Consider the following 17,564-nt stretch of genomic DNA (forward strand, 5'->3'; position numbering starts at 1 on the left):
CCAACTTCAAAAATTATGTTTAAAAGCATTATCGATGGTGTTTAAAGAATAAAATTATTTTTCACTTTTTAGAGCAACTTTGAAGTCGGTTCTATTTTTTTTTTTTTTTTTCAAAATTTTTTTATTTCATTCTTTTTAGTGTAAATGTAGGTATTTCAGAAATAGTAAGAAGTTACCATCACGAAACTTCGCCTTATTTTTTTCATAAAAATGCTCCATACTAAAAAAAACTATAAACACGCATTAAACTTTAGGCGATTGGCACTAAAAATTTATCTTTGTTCCTCTCTGGAATTCATGCGTAGTTAATTTAATTATAACCATTTAAGTATTACATTTCCCTAACTAGTTTCCACAGCATACAAGTTGCTTGTTATGCAATCCTGTATTTTCTTACTTATCCCTGATCATCTGTTATTGGCGTAGATGATAACGATAAAAATACTACTGTGTAGTTGAGGCAAACCAAATGGTAGCATTGTGAAGGCTAAGCAGATCCTAATCACTGCATCACCTCGCTTCCAGGTTAGGTTTACCCCCACTATGAAGCAATAGCACTGAAGAAGGGAAGATTTCGATAATTCACATAGGCTTACTATAAATCAGCAGGGTTACCAAAATCAAATTATTTATGCCAAAAATGAGAAGACAGCGCCAGATTCCCGATTATCGAAATATCCCCCTGAAGAAACTTGATGCTTACTTCAGAGAAACCTTCATTCAAAATTATCACTACAATTACTATTAATGTTACTGTTGTATGGCACCAAACTTCCATAACAATAGGTTTTATATTTAATCATTTAATAGGGAAATTGCATGGAATTTGTTGTTTTTTGCCCATAACTTTTTTTCTAAAGGACAAATATGGTCAAGCAAAGTAATGGGACCTAAGTTGAGCCATCCCCTATCCATTAAAAAAAGAATCATCAAAATTGGTTCACTAGGCGAGACGCTGTGAGTGGACAAAGAAAAAAAAACATACATACGGTATGAACTGATAACCGCCTCCCTTATTGAAGTCGGTTAAAAAAGGAACATATCGCAATAATGCGTGAAATAATTTTAAATCCAATAAAAAATTTAGTAGGTTGTTTGTTTTTGTTTCTTACTTGAAATTAATTGAATATTACTATACTTGGCTTATCCTGACTTTAAGCTGACATCTTACTGTAGTTCAAAAGGACAGATTATCTTATTTAAACTATCTTAATAATTTTATGTTCAACACATTTTAAATTTTCGCAATCTGTACAGTTAAATATTAATTATTACAAGAGCTAATTTTTATAAAGGACGCACGTCCCCCAACTCTGGTATATAGTATACATCTGAGAAACAGTTAAAAGAAAAACAGAAACCTAGTGTGCTTGAGATCAAAACTCTTTCTGTTAAACTTTAAAAAAAAAAAAAAAAAATCTTAAAAATGTTAAATATTATATGCAGTGGCGGATCATGGGATTGTGAGGCCCCAGGCGCAGCCTGATCCGGAGGCCCTCTATTGACACAACAAAAACGATATAGTTTATTAATATTAACAATGCAGAAAATCATATATATATATATATATATATATATATATATATATATATATATATATATATATATATATATATTGGATAAAAAACAAGTTTTGGAAGAGGTGGGGGCGCAGTTACATTCTTCTTTAAAAGGGAAAAAACGACATTTCTGACAAAAAAAAAAAAAAAAACTATTTTTTCGTAACTTAGTCAGTGCAAGAGGAGATTTCCACCGAGCCCCGATTTCTGGCATTTAGCAAAATCCCAGCTTTACCCAGTTTTCCAATGCAAGTGTAATTTAGTGGCGCAACCAGAAAAAAGTCTTAGGAGGGAGGGGCACTTAACAAAAAAAAAAAGAGGAAGCCTGTGATCTGAGAAGTGAAGGGGGGTTCGGGGGTTCTCCCCCGGAAAAATTTTGAAACTTGAAGTTTTAAAAACGTAATTTTAGACTTTCTTTGCTGATGTTTGGGGACAAAACAGTGCAGGTGTCTCAGCGGAAAGTAGTAGAAATTGAAGCCTTACAAACGCGATTATAGGCCATATTTATCAACGTTAGGGTAAGGGATGGAGGGGAGTGCCCCCGATCAATCTTTTTTAAAAATAGATCGAAATCAATTTCTCTCTCTCCCCCCCCCCCCCCCCCCCCGCTTCCCAATTTTCGAAATTGAAATTTCAAAAACGCAATTGTAGACAAACTTTACATGATAAACAATTTTTCAAGAAAGAGGTGCTAAATCTCTTCCGTGAAAATTTGTTCAAAAATTATGGTCCTAAGCTTCAGCAATTTTTTTTTTTTTTTTACTCAGGGGTTATTCTACTTAAGTTTTTTCTAAGTGTAGTTTAAAAAACTTGATTTTTTTATAATATTAAAGGAAGGCAGTTCGGTGACCCTTGCTCGAATATTTCCTGAAATTTTAAATCTTAAAAAGGCGATTCTTAAGACCATATTTGAAATCAGTACATTTTTCGAGGGTCATTTAAAAAGTCCTCACTGAAGCCCTTTTATTTTCGTTCCTTTATTTATTTATTTATTTTTCGACTTCATTTGGATGATGAATTTCTTTTGTAGTACGTTTACAGAATGAAGAAATCAGAATTCCTGAGTATCCAGATTTTTTAACAGTATTTTCCTGGAATTGTTTATTTTCTTCTGAAATTCAAAATTCAAAAATCCTTATTCTTCAGAAATTTTCAAGTAAATCTAAAAGCCTATGTTTAAAAAAAATTTTTTTAATCATTACCACCATTTTTTTTTTCGAAGCATTAAAACACGCTCTTTGCCTGTGTAGAATATGTCATATGTACACTCCTGAAAATTAAACTGAAACACTTCTATAGTTGGAGAAAACCTAACCTGGCAGCATTGTGAAAGTTACGCAGGTCTAATTCTTAATTATAGCATTGCGACGCTGTCAGGTTAGGTTTGCCCCAACTACAGTTTATAAAACTTTTGCCTTTAATGAGTAAATCAATCTTTATGAAGTAGAAATTGTAAAATATATTACAAACAAATGGCACCAGTGTAGTTTAAAAAACTTGATTTTCTTATAATATTAAAGGAAGGCAGTTCGGGGAACTTTGTTTGAATGTTTCTTGAAATTTAAGTCTTAAAAAGGCGATTCTTAAGTCCATATTTTGTAACATTAGGGCCAGTAATTTTTCGAGGGTCATTCACTGTTAAAAAAAATGTATTCAAAAATGAAACTCTGAATGTATTCATTTTTTTTTTGAATACAATTGATTCAAAAATGAGTAAATGTGGCATCAAATACAAACATACGAGAAATACGAGTCATCATTTACGAACATACCCAAGTCATCATATAAGAATACAACACATTATCAAACACTAATTCATGAATAAAGATGCATACAATCATTTAATACTGCAGCTAACGTTTCAAGAACATGGTTTAATAAATATTCATGTATAAATAGGAAATATAATAAGCGTGATTTCCAAGAATAAAACTCGCGAGCTTCGAACTCTTTTCTTATTGCGCATGCTACGCGTCGCTCAAGAGCGTGAACAAGTGTCGACAATGTTCATACGCTTTCGGCGCGTTTTTCGTGCTGTCTTGCGGAGCGATCGAGATGCCTGATCTGTTCGTCAAGAAAAAACTAGAAGATTGGAAATTGGAAGAGTTTTCATCGAACTTTGAAAGTAAGTTTTACTTTTATTATCATAGTAAGGATAATAAATGAAGGGTTGTATCTAAATTACCCAAAAATTATTTGCCTAAATTGCTCGATAGCACATTCAACATCCGACTGTGCTCGGAACATGTTTTTAAACATTATATTTTATGTGGATATATATGTTTTCAAACTGTGAAAGAAAGTTCATAACGAGCTTCGTAACCTTTATTATCGTAGTAAGGATAATAATTGAAGGGTTGTATCTAAATTACCCAAAAATTACTTGCCTAAATTGCTCGATAGAACATTCAACATCCGACTGTTCTCGGAACATTTTTTAAACGTTATATTTTATGTGGATATGTTTTCAAACTGTGAAAGGAAAGTTCATAACGAGTTTCGTAAATTTTATTATTTATATTTTACTCTTCAAATTTGAAAAAAAAAAAAAAAAAAAAAGCGAAAGCAACATCTTGCACAAACAGCTATGGAAGAAATTAGGTTCTCATCAAGCATAAATCGTTGCATGAATACATTTTTGGAACACTTGTGTGTTTCACTGCAAAAATATTTTTTCTTTCGAAATAGCACTAATATAAAAACCTTTTTGCCGAAAAGTAACAAGAAATACGGATTTGAATTCAACATATTTCAGTGAACATATTAATCATTTATCGTTACATAACTATTGATAAGATTTCCAAATCTTTAGTATGATTCACTTGGCCATGCACAGGTTTGCTAGATTTTAGTAATGTTCAATCGGGTCGAGGGAATGCCCCCCCCCCCCCCGCAATCTTAAGCTTTGCTCCCTCGCGTAAATAAATAAAACGCGTATCTGCTTGTCAAATTTTGCTGAAATTAGTGGTGATGAAATTTAAAATTTAATTCTTAATTTTTATTCAAAACATTCTGTGTAACAAGAATACAAAATGTATCAAAATGGAAAACAAACTCTAAAAAAATATTAAACTAAACAATTTAAATATCAAATAACCCTCTTAAAAATATTTAAAAGTTCAGTTTAAATACAAAACGAAGGAATTAGGGGCAAAAATAACTACAACTATAACAGCAGTAGGATATTTATTCATTCCACTTGATAATAAGTTCTCCATAACGAGACTATATTTGCTTACAATATGAAAAATTAATACCGTAATGTTAAATTGACAAGCAAACTATTAAGTTAATCCTATAAATTAATCAATACATAGTTAACAATTAAAAACATTATATACTCAATTGTTATGGATAGGAATTGCATTTACATGTAAGAGCTGAGAGAGAGAGAGAGAGAAATGCTTTTCTCTAACAGTTTTAAAGTAAACTTCACATTTTTACAATAATTTTTGATTATTAATCATGCATTGTATCATTAACAAATACATCATGAGTTACTTGTATAAATTATGAAATGCATGGTGAACAATAATAAACAATATAGAAGGATTACTTAGGGATAATGTTAGTATTTACATGTAAGACCATGGTGCTTCCCGCCATTGAGAAGCTTCATACTCTTTGTGAAAATAGAACTTCGTTTTTAAAGAAAATTTTACATTTTTACAGAAACTTGAGAGACATCAATGCTGCATTGTGCAATTTACAAATAAACTGTTAAATACTTCTAAAAAATTGATAAATGCATGGTGAGATATAAAAAACGTCATACATACATTGGTTTTGGATAGAAGTTGCATTTACATAAAAGAGCCGAGATGTTTTTCACCTCCTGTGAAAAAGATCTTCATTTTTTGAATGATGCATTATGCAATTTACAAAAAAACCTTTCACTGCGTCTATAAGTTATGAAATGCACAGTAAGCAATAATTTATAAATAGTACTGCATCACATACGGTGAGCCATAACAGTCATTCTACGGTGAGCAATAACTATTTTACAATCACATCTTTATATTATCTTTGTGTTTCATAATTTTGAAGTGCACAGTGAGCAAAAACTTTTTTACAACAGAATATTACAACTCTAATTACAAAATGTACGGGGAAAAACATTTTTTCAATTCTATATTACATACGGTGAGCAATAACTACAGTCGGACCTCCATATATCGAACTTCCACATATCGAAATTTTCTATGTATCGAAATCCCAGCAAATTTCTATGTTCATTACATAGAAAAGTTGTTTCTATATATCGAAATTTTTTTCGAGATACTCGTAGGTTTTTCTCTGCTTTAGACTGTTCGTATCATGAAAAATGAAGCTTAGCGGAGAAAATTATGTTCACTAAAGGTTGCTACAAAACTTGAGGAATCTGGGGTTTAGGAGTGTGTAGTTCGGTCGTTGTTCTGTTCTGGAGTTCTTACATTCCCTCAAGTTTATTTCAAATCTTAGTTGTAACCAGTATAACTGTAAAATCAGTTTCAAGCTATCCCTTTTGTCTGTTGAGTATCATTCCTAGTCTTTTTAGCTTCAGTAAAAATCATTCAAGTTAAGTAGATTGATTTTTTGCTTTTCACTCGGTTCCATTGTCAAAACGAAAATCCCCTAATGTTACAGATCAAGTTGATTTGCCGAAGAATGAAGATGTATGAAGGCGCAAAAATGTAATTTCTGCAAAATTAATATTTTTATTGTTATCTTTCATTTAATGCTCGTTTAAATTATAAATTGGGTTTCATGCACGTTTTAATGATTTAGAAGTTTTTTATGTTAAAATAAGATCGTTTCTATATATCGAATTTTTTCCCGGCAATTTGCTACTTCGATATATGGAGGTCCGACTGTATATTACGATCGCGTATTTACAATAACTTTGTGCAACATAATTACGAATTGCACGGTGAACAAAACTTTTTTCCAACACTATGTTGCATACGGTGAGCAATAAGTTACATATCACGGTGAGCAATAACTTGCATACTACGGTTAGCAATAACTTGAATTGCAACTATTGTCAGAATACGCAGATTCAGTGGCACAGAATCTCGTGTTACAATTTTACGTCCGGGAAAGTTTGAATTCTGGCCTTTAAAAAGCATGAAATAAAAATTAAATTAAAAATTTTAAAAATCGCATACTGAAAAAAACTTTAAATGAAACTAAAATTAAAAATTTAAAAAACCCCCGACTAAAAAAACCTTAAATAAAACTAAAATAAAGAACTAAAAATACCCGACTAAAAAATGTTTAAAATAATATATTTATCGGCTTTTGAGGTTTCTGATAAATTGCCTTATAAATAATAGCAGCAATATATCCAAGCGTCGTCGTGTCGGGGGACCAATATGAAAATAAAATATGAAAGAATGAAAAATAATAAAGTAATGAACAGAATGAGGCTAATAATGATAAAGTAGCTATGATATCTAAATACAAGAGTTTTCTCAGCGGTCTATATAACCTACATACCAATATGAAAATAAAATATGAAAGAATGAAAAGTAATAAAGTAAATAACAGAATGCAACTAATAATAATAAACATCAGTTTTTACTTTCATATTGGTCCCCCGACACGACGACGCTTGGATATATTACTGCTATTACTTACAAGGCAATTCATCAGAAACCTCAAAAGCCGATAAATATATTATTTTAAACATTTTTTAGTCGGGTATTTCTAGTTCTTTATTTTAGTTTTATTTAAGGTTTTTTTTTAGTCGGGGGTTTTTTAAATTTTTAATTTTAGTTTTATTTAAAGTTTTTTTCAGTCGAGGGCTTTTAAAATTTTTAATTTAAATTTTTCTTTTATTTATTCTTTAAATATGCTTGAAACACTTTGTACATTTGTGTGTAAGAATTAAAATCCATCTTTTCAGCTTAAAATGTTTCACTCGATTATGTTTTTAATGTTGCTGCATATTTTTCATGTAAACCTTATGTTCTAAGACATGCTGTAGTTTCTACAGACTGTAAAACATACTACATAGATAAATATTGAAAGGTGTCTGTTTATGATTTGTTTTTTATTTCTTTTTAATAATTTATTATTATTAAATTTTCATTTAAAACTTGATAATTACCTACATGGCCCAAACTGTTCAGTTACAAATTTTGAAGAAAGTTTTAAAATTTGTTCACTACTATTGTTATAATAATGTAAATTATTTCACTAATTTTCTATTTAATTAACTAAAATTGCTAAGCTTATTTAAACAACTTCCAACTAACACATTTATTAGTTGCATAACCCACATCTCTCACATACATACTAATAAGATGTGTATTTTCACATAATTTAGTTTTGGCCAGTTCTATGGTAGTTAAATCCAGTTTCGGCCGGTTTTAGCCAGTGGCCTGGATAAAATCAGTTTTGCTCCGCCAAAACTACAACCCTGACATAAACTATGTAAATGTTATGGTTTACTAAGAACATGAAAAAATCACTGTAGTTAGAGAAAATAGGCTGCTTAAAATGTTTTATTTTGAGTTTCATTTTGGGGTAGGAACCCTGATGTTGGTTAAACAAATAATAAAAATTGAGTACTTAATTATTTTTTGTATTTGAATTACTTTGAAAAAAGTTATATGAGTAAAAAGTGTTCCAAATTTATATTGATGGTGACAAGTATCATTTTCTGCAGGTGAAGGGATTGATGAAGAGAGCTTTAGTCTCTTGGATGCCAGCACTCTAACGATACTTATCCCAAAAGCAGGCCCAAGGTTAAAATTTAAATCCTATTTGGAAAACTATGTGTCAATGTCATCTTGTTCATCATACAATGCAACCGAGAAAGAAAATGATTCATTCCAATCTAGTGCATCAGAAATTGAATCATCTTATTTGTCAGAAGGCAGCAGTGAGAAAAATCTCGATTTGTTGCTTATAGTTAGGAGAAAGTTACCAGAAATATACAAAACACTTCAAGAATCTGATGGAGAAAAAATAAACATTTCTCACAAATACAAATTAAACAGATTAATCGTAGATACATATGTCGAAAAATATGGTTGCAAACCAACCACTCAAGAAAAAATTCATCTAGCAAAAGCTATCATAAACACATTTCCAGTTCTCAAATCTATAGAAAGTGAAGGTTTTGTAAGTATTCATTAGATTTTTATTTGTTTCTTCATTTTGTACAGATTACTGTTGATTAGAATTAATCCTGGTCTAAGGAAATGCTTTTTACTTTCTTCTACTCTCTAATATATAGAAGAAAGTATTGGATTTGTGCAAATTTTCGACTTTTGATGAAATTGATGTTTTGAGGTGTACCGAGTCTATTTCGACCATTTTTGGAATATGTCTCACTGTGTATATGTGTCCGTGTCAAGTATGTAATCAATTTCTTGTGGCCGCTCTACAGCAAAAAACTACTGCATAAAATCAAGCAAAATGTGGTACACATTTCTGTCCCTATGTGAACTTGTGCCCATTGATTTTTACTCGAATTCCTCGAAGGGAGTGGAGCAATGGCACGTTTTAGTTATGCTGCTTGCTATTATCCCGAAAGCAACTGGCAGAATCAAGCAAAATTTGGTCCATATGTTGTCCCTAACAGGAACAGGTGCTGATTGAATTTTGGTGTCAATAGCTGAAACAGGGGTTGAGTTATAGAACATTTTTCTCGTCAATTGTGACTGCTGCATCTCGAGAAATAACGAACAGACAACATACTAGTTGTATATTTTGTTAGATAATTTCACCTTGTGTATAAACCTGAAGAATTAATCTATAAAGAGGCTTTATAGCTAAACCACGAAGAGAAGGCGGATGACCTTGAAGCAAAAACATCATTTGTGTCCTTTGTAATAGGTTTTTTGTTACTATTTTTGAACAGATAGGATTAAGGTGACCGTACATCTAACTATTCGGTGCTTTCTGGCAGATTTTATCGGATTACAAATGATACAAATGATGTTTTGCTTCAAGGTCATCCGCCTTCTTTACGTGGTTTAGCTATACCTTTTTTAAAAAAATTGTTACAAATAGGCTCCTTTACAAAATATTGAATATTTAACTAAAATCAAAAGTAAAAATAAAATGTAACTGGTGACCTTCAACATGAAAGCATTATCAGGGTTTCCCACGAGTCCTGGGAAAATGCATTGAAGTGCTTTAGTTCAGTGACCCGTTTAAATGCTTAATTTTGAACAAAAGTTCTTTATTTTGATTAAGTGCTTTATTTTTGATTTTTTTTTTTTTTTTCAAGCAAGTTCTTATGAAAGGAAAAATGATTTTCTATTATATTTTCTTCTCTCTGTCTCGCTCATTGTTTATTACTTTTACTGAATTTTAGGGCTCGACCGATGGCATTTTTTGGCCGATGGGCCGATGCCGATTTTTGGCCGATTGTTCAAAGACAGCCGATGGCCGATGGCCGATTGTTTTCCTCCAAATGGCCGATTGCCGATGGCCGATGGCAAAAAAGAAATCAAACAGAAATAAATGGATAAGATTATCAGGGATTTAAAGGATCGCTGATTCATTTCATTTTACTTTCTTTCTACGAATAAGGAATCGTATAATCACAAAAAAAAAATCAGATTTCGACCTAAACTTTTATTTTACGATCACCCAGTTTAAAGTTCACAAGTTTTTCCGGCACATTTGTACAGGCATATGTATTTAAGAACATATAGATATATCCATTTTGAACGTCTCCTCAGTTAATTATCGCAAATTCTCTTTGTGATGTCTTCATGCGCGTAAACTTGCGTCACTCAAAAACGTTATGAAATAGTAAGTTGAAAACACATACGTACGTAGTATGATCTGAAAGTTCAGGACAAATTGTATACAACCTTACCCTGAGTAGTTCACATTACCGAAGCACATCTATCTGCAAAATAGTCACCTTGGACGACTATGCACTTCTGCCAACGTTCGTATAGCTTTTCGAAGCACTCCTGGAAGACATTTTACGCAACCTCCTGTAAGGCCTCTTGCGTTGCTGCTTTTAACTTCATCGTGGCGACTTTCATGTTGAGGATGCACGGTTCGATTGGTCAATACTCTGATATGACAAACAAATAACACAACGTTTCGTCCGACTTAGCTCCGTGTGACTTCTACCTGTTCCCAGCAAAAAAACATTTGCAAGAACGCCATTTTCTTCCGTCAGGAGAAGATAAAGCTGCATCACAGAAGGTAGCGAAAAATGGCTTCCAGGAGTGTTTCCAAAAGTTATATGAACACTGGACGAAGTACATAGTCCCTCAAGGTGATCTTTTGAAGTTGGATGTGCTTCGGTAATGTGAACTATTCTGGGTAAAGTTCTATACAGCTTGTCCCCGAACTTTTGGGTCGTACTACGTACAATAGTATAGGGTGTAGTTATGCTTCTCCTTTTTTGACTGCTGTATGATGAAAGAGCAAGAACAACAGCTAAAAAAAAGAAAGAAAAAAAAGGAAGAAAAACAAAAAGACTGTTTAATAACCAATTGATTTTTTTTTCTTTTTTCTTTTCTTTTAATTGAACATATAAATAAGATTTCAGTAATATTGTAGTAATGTATGGATTTAGGTACACTAAAAATAGTTTTAAAACATTAAATTATGTTCTTTAATCATTTAAAAAAAAAAAAGAATAAAACTATGAAACCGTCAACAAATTACGCAATTAAAGTGAAAAGATTGCACGTAGACATTTTTTAGTCATCAAATTAACCAAAAAAGGTAACAGGTAAATTACAAAATTAAATCATAATAGGAATATTTTTGTACCTATTTAAAATTTATGAAAAGGAAAGTTTGCATTTTTCATAAAAGCTATTACAGTGACATACATTTTGCTGAAAAAAGAAATAGTCATAAAAAGAGCGAGGTTCTTAAAACGCAGCTATAATAAACAAACTCAATATTTACACCAAGTTAATAACTGAATAAATATACTACTTGATCTGATGTTTGCACACATAATATTGAACAATTTGATTGTTTAATCTTTTATGAAGCTTTACAAACAAGTTCAAATTAAATTTTTAAATTTAAGAATAACTTTCTGAAATTTAAAAAATTCCATAATAGAAAATCCTTGAAATGTTTCTATAAAAACGAAAATAACTTATTCATTGATTTTATATAAATACAAAAAAATATTTACTTACAACAGAAAAAACTTCGATCACTATTAATGATGCAAAAAAAGATGGCGCATTACGAAATATAGGTGAAACGAGTATGACAAATACGCAAAATGACATTTCTTGACCAAAATAAATAATCGCTAGAAATATTTAAGAAATGCTCGAAACGACGAGGGAGGTTTAAGGGGGGAGGAGTCACCCTCTGATTTTGGAGTAACTCACACTTCGGCCCCAACTTCGACCTCATTTTTTTAGTACAGAACCGCTACCACCAACGCCTCGGAAGAGTTTCTGAATCTACTTCAGCACTTCTGAAGAAAAAATTCAAAAGACCCTTTGATTTTCGAATTATGTCACCATTCAAAACGTCTTTAATTAATTTCTTACATTAATGCTCTAGATTATTTCTAAACAATAAATTAAGTTTGAAAAAAAATCTCTAATTTTATGAATGGTGTTAATTTAAAGAGCTCAGAAGTATTAGTTAGTACTACAGTTTAATTTCAGAAATTGAGGGAGTGGGAGGAGGGGCATGCAAAAGTTCTCGGAAATTCAAAAAATAGTCGTTAAAAATAGAGTTCAAAATAATCATAAACATGGAGCAGAAAAAAACTTTTAAAACTTGCACCGGAGTTTGTTTTGACGTGCAGTGGCGGATTTAAAATATAGCAAATGTTGCAATTGCACGGGAGGCCCCATAATTATAGGGGCACCGTAGGAGTTACAAAAATGCTTATGATAAATGTTTTACAACTTCCGTGACAGAGAAATAGGGCCCCAAAACATATTTCGACGGGCCCCAAACTTGTAACTTTGCTGAAGCGATACAGAAAAGACTGCATTACTGTGATTCATATTACAAGTATTGAAAAATTAAAAATTTACCGTCGGTTCAACAGGAATCTACCAAAATGACACAAAAACCGGTTTTACCATCTCATATTTGTCTCCAATTCGGCAATATATCACCAAATGATTGTCAGTCTGAGACGCTAGATTAGTTTTGCATTAAAATAAGTAATTAATAGCTATAAAAAGTAAGTAAACCGGCTTTGCAGAACACCCGATCGAAAACAAAAAAGGAAGTGCACAACTGGAACGTACGCACACCCCACATGCGAAAACTTTACCTTCTACAGCTTACCATCTTAGAGTTATGACTTATGAGAGATATATACGTACATCCAGCTGCAAGAAACAACGCAATATTTAACTCGTTTGGTAATCTGAATGCAGTATTAAAAACTCTTTTAGGGGTGACTAAAATAGAAATTCATACTGAAATTTAAGTAAACAATTGTATATGAAAACAATAACTCTCTTTACTTTGTATTAAAAAGTAAAACAGCAAATGTTTCCCGCAAGTTAGCATCGGCCACCGATGCCGATGCCGATGGCTAAATTGTTGAACCATCGGCGCCGATGCATCGGCCAGGCCGATGCATCGGCCAGGCCGATGCATCGGTCGAGTCCTACTGAATTTGAAGTTTAAGGAAAAGTAGTTTCTATGCAATAGCAGAAACTCGATGATAGATATAGAATAAATAGCAGAGATAGACTGCAAAGATAGTCGGGGGGGGGGAGGGGGGGAATACCCCTCGCTTGTGGCATACGGTCCGCCGGTGACTGGCGACACCCAATAAGTATAAATATTTTAATTGAGAGAATTTTCCCCATTAAATTATAATTGCTCTATCAAACATAGTTGCATAAACGCAAGGAGATAGGAGCATTTGCGTTTGGTGGGAGAGGGGGTAGCTGATACGGAACTGGATTTAAGAGTTTGAAAGATAATTTAGTTCCAGGGTTTAAGCCGAGTTTGAAAATTCTTCAGCAAAAACGCTAAAATTGGGGAAAGTCTTAAGCAGAATGCTAAAAATCAGCCTTGACATCTGTTGTGTGTTTAGCGTTAAGGGAAGTTCCGCTGCTTAAGTTTAGCCTTGCTCTGAATTGAATAATAACGCAGACGATTTTTATCTGCAGACGAGTTTTTATTTTGGCATGCATTTTTCATTCTGTTTTGTTTTAAGTCGCAATAAATGGTGGAACAAGGATGATGTGTGGTCAGTTGTCTTATTTTATTCATTATATCGCATAAATTTCATCGCATCGCATATATATGAACAACCCCGCATCTACCAGCTCCTTTCCGCATAAAAATACAGTCCGCTATCGCAGCTATCGAACAAATTGGTCCGTCGAGCCGGAGAACATTGATTATTTGCATCGCATTACAGAACTTCAAAACAGTTGTTCTCAGTAGAAAATGGCGAAAATAACTGCCTTAAACCGCCAAAAGGGCGCACTAAAAACGCAAGTAACTAAATTAGGACTATTCTTCGAGGACAAAGAATGGACATTTTCAAAAATTGAACTGGATATTAAACTTAAAGCCTTGAAAAGAATTCAAGAAAGTGCTTCAGAATTGCGTTCTCAGTATTATCAGCTAATTGAAAAAGATGAAGATTTGCCTCCGATTGAAAAGGATCTCGATGAATTAGAATCGAAAACTGAAGAATTAGAGGTAAGAATTTATACATTTCTTTCAACGCATGAAGAAAATAATTCTACCAATGAAAGTAAAAACAATGCATTAGTTAGATTACCGGAACTTTCGATTTCAAAGTTTGCAGGTAAAATTGAAGAATGGAACAATTTTAAAATGCAATTCAATAGTATAATTAATAGTAACAACCAATTATCAGATGTACACAAACTTCAATATTTACAATCTTGCTTAGTCGGTGAAGCAAAACATTTAATGTCAGCAGAAGACACTTACGACTCATTATTTAAAGCTTTAGAAGAAAGATATGAAAACGAAAGAATAATTGTAGAAACACACGTAAATTCTATTCTTAAGTATTCTAAAATTCAGCAACAATCCACTAAAGAACTTAGACATCTAATTGACACTATTAATAAAAATATTCGTGCCCTTAAAGTCCTCAAATATGAGAGAAATCATTTAAGTGATATTTTATTGATAAATATCATCTTAGAAAAACTAGACATAGAATCTCGCAAGCAATTTGAGCTAAACGCAAGCTCCAAAGAAGTTCCGAAATTGGAAGAGCTTCTATCATTTTTAGAAAAAAGGTGTCAAGTTTTGGACAATGTATCGAGGAATGTTTATCATAAAACCTCAAAAAATGTGTCAGAACAAAAATTTAACCCAAAATCGTTAATGATAAATAGTGATAAAAATTTGTGCATTTTATGTTCATCTCCCGATCATGCAATATTTAAATGTAAGCAGTTTTTACAGTTTAATGTTCAAGAAAGATGGGACACAGTAAAGAGACATAATTTATGTACTAACTGTTTAAGCTATCAGCATCAACTTAATTCATGTAAATCCAAACATTTCTGTTTTACTTGTGGGAAAAGGCATAACAGCTTATTGCACAAAGTCAGAGAGACTACGAAACCCACACCCCCTCTCCAGTCTTTGGATACAATTGAAAAATTGCAGTTCCCAGACAATACCCCTGACAATGGTTCTCCCGCTGTCCAAGACGTTAGGACTTTCGCTGGCTATACTCCCTCAGCAGAGCGAAATGTGATTTTGTCAACTGCACTTGTTTCAGTTTTAGATGCTTCTGGAAATCCAGTTATTGGACGTGCTCTCCTAGATTGTGGTTCCCAAAGCAGCTTCACTACAGCTGCATTCGCTGATTTATTGAATTTAAGGAAAGAAAGGTTTCACGCGTCCGTTTCGGGCATCAATGGTAGTTCAGTGAAACTATTTTCAAAAATAAAAGCAGTAATTTCGAATGAAAATCGCACTTTTAATAGAAAATTAGATTTATTAATTCTTTCAAGAATTACTGATGTCATCCCATCCTATGTCCTAAGTACAAAAAATATGACATTGCCTCCAGGCGTAATCCTAGCAGATCCGGGTTTTGGCACTCCAAATAAAATTGATTTATTAATTGGCGCAGAGTTGTTTTGGGAAATCATAAAAACTGGACAATTTCGAACCCCTTCACCGGATTTAAGATTTCAAGAGACAGTTTTTGGCTATATAGCTACTGGAACAAGCACAAGCGCATCCGAATTTAAATTTTGTGGTTTTGTTAAAGGTTTGGACTCTTGAGCAAAGTATTCAGAAATTTTGGAACATTGAAAACGTGGAAGACGATAAACACATCATTAGCGATGAAGCGAAATTTTGCGAAGAATATTTTACGTCAACGTATAATCGAGATAATGACGGTAGATTCATTGTTTCTATGCCTCTTAAAGAAGAACCTTCCTGCTTAGGAGATTCCAGAGCAAATGCAGAACGAAGACTTGAAAGCCTTTGGAAGCAATTGAAAAACAAACCAACAATGATGCAATTATATCAAAACTTCATGCAAGAATACGAAGATCTAAATCACATGGAAGTTATCTCAGATGAAGATATCAAAGAAAAATCTTATTATCTGCCGCATCACGGAGTATATAAACCAGAAAATCAGACAACTCCATTACGTGTCGTCTTCAACGCATCGGCCGCAACAACTTCTGGAAAATCCCTTAACGATATTTTATTGAAAGGTGACGTCCGAGAAGATATTTTTGACATAATGGTTAGATTTCGCAAACATAAATACGCATTCATAGCCGATATTAAGAAGATGTACAGGCAAATTGGAATTCATCCATCTCAGCAAAATCTCCAAAGAATTTTGTGGAAAAAGACGGCAGAAGACCCTGTTCTTACATTTAAGTTAAAGACTGTAACATACGGGACATCAAGTGCCCCTTATTTAGCTATTAGAACACTTCAACAACTTGCATATGATGAAGCATCAAAATTTCCTCTTGCGTCTGCTGTAACTCTAAGTGATTTCTATATGGATGATGTGGTATCAGGAGCCTCAACCATTAAGGAATTTGAAGAGGTCCAAAAACAACTTTTGGAAATGTTTAAAACCAGTGGCATGTTTTTTCATAAATGGAGCTCAAATGTCAGCAATTCCATTTTTAATTCGGCTGGAGAAAATCATAGTTTTGACGAGAAATCGGAAAATGAGAAAAAAGCTTTAGGGATAAATTGGAACCCAACAGAAGACAAATTTTCCTTCAAGGTTTCCTTGAAACCCAGGATAAGTTACACCAAACGAGACGTTCTATCTGACATTGCAAAATTGTATGATCCTCTTGGCTTAATTGGCCCTATAATATGTAAGGCAAAAATCTTTATGCAAAGACTGTGGCTACTTAGACTAAAATGGGAAGACAAGTTACCAGATTCAATCGCAACTGAATGGCGTAATTTTGTGATATCCTTAAAGGAGATAGAAAATATTAAAGTGCAGCGTTACCTAGAAAATGAAGACGGTGACACATTAAAATTACACGGTTTCGCAGATGCATCAGAAGCTGCCTACGGAGCAACTATTTATCTTCAGAGCATTTCTGAATCTCATGAAGTGTCCTCGCATCTAATATGTAGCAAATCTCGGGTAGCTCCACTGAAGAAAATGTCAATTGCCCGTTTAGAACTCTCCGCTTGTCATCTACTCGCAGAATTAACACAAAAAACCTTAAAATCTTTGAAAATGAATGTCAAGGAAGTCATCTTGTGGTCAGATTCCACCATTGCACTTGCGTGGATCAAAACTCCTTCGCATCAATTAAAGACCTACGTTGGCAACAGAGTTTCTACCATTTAACAACTTACTGAAGCCTACCAATGGAAACATGTAGCATCCGAACAGAACCCTTCAGACTTGATCTCACGCGGAGCAAGCAGCTCTCAACTCTCATCTTTGTGGTTTAAGGGTCCGGAATTTCTACTACAAGACATGTTGGAAGAGAAAATGACAGAAACCTCTACAAATTATCTAGACTCTAACACCTATGAAATTGAACTCAAAAAGAACATTTGTTTGACATTAACGAAAGACAC

At 33.0% G+C, this 17,564-nt stretch overlaps 1 protein-coding gene across 1 annotated transcript; it reads left to right on the forward strand.

Moving 5' to 3' along the window:
- The first annotated feature begins 13,925 nt into the window (after nt 1-13,925).
- LOC129216659 (uncharacterized) lies at nt 13,926-17,328 on the forward strand. The gene is made up of 2 exons (XM_054850876.1): nt 13,926-14,183; nt 15,748-17,328. Exons 1-2 carry the CDS (start codon nt 13,926-13,928, stop codon nt 17,326-17,328), a joined length of 1,839 nt encoding a protein of 612 aa, XP_054706851.1.
- The last annotated feature ends 236 nt before the right edge of the window (nt 17,329-17,564 follow it).

Source organism: Uloborus diversus, chromosome 2, assembly GCF_026930045.1.
Source record: "Uloborus diversus isolate 005 chromosome 2, Udiv.v.3.1, whole genome shotgun sequence".
Classification (NCBI taxonomy): Eukaryota; Metazoa; Arthropoda; class Arachnida; order Araneae; family Uloboridae; genus Uloborus; species Uloborus diversus.

Bases quoted from the DNA above. Each gene is read 5' to 3' on its own strand.
- LOC129216659 (XM_054850876.1), top strand. From the start codon at position 13,926: ATGGCGAAAATAACTGCCTTAAACCGCCAAAAGGGCGCACTAAAAACG. The intron at 14,184-15,747 runs GTAAGAATTTAT...GTTTTGTTAAAG, and splicing joins CGAAAACTGAAGAATTAGAG to GTTTGGACTCTTGAGCAAAG.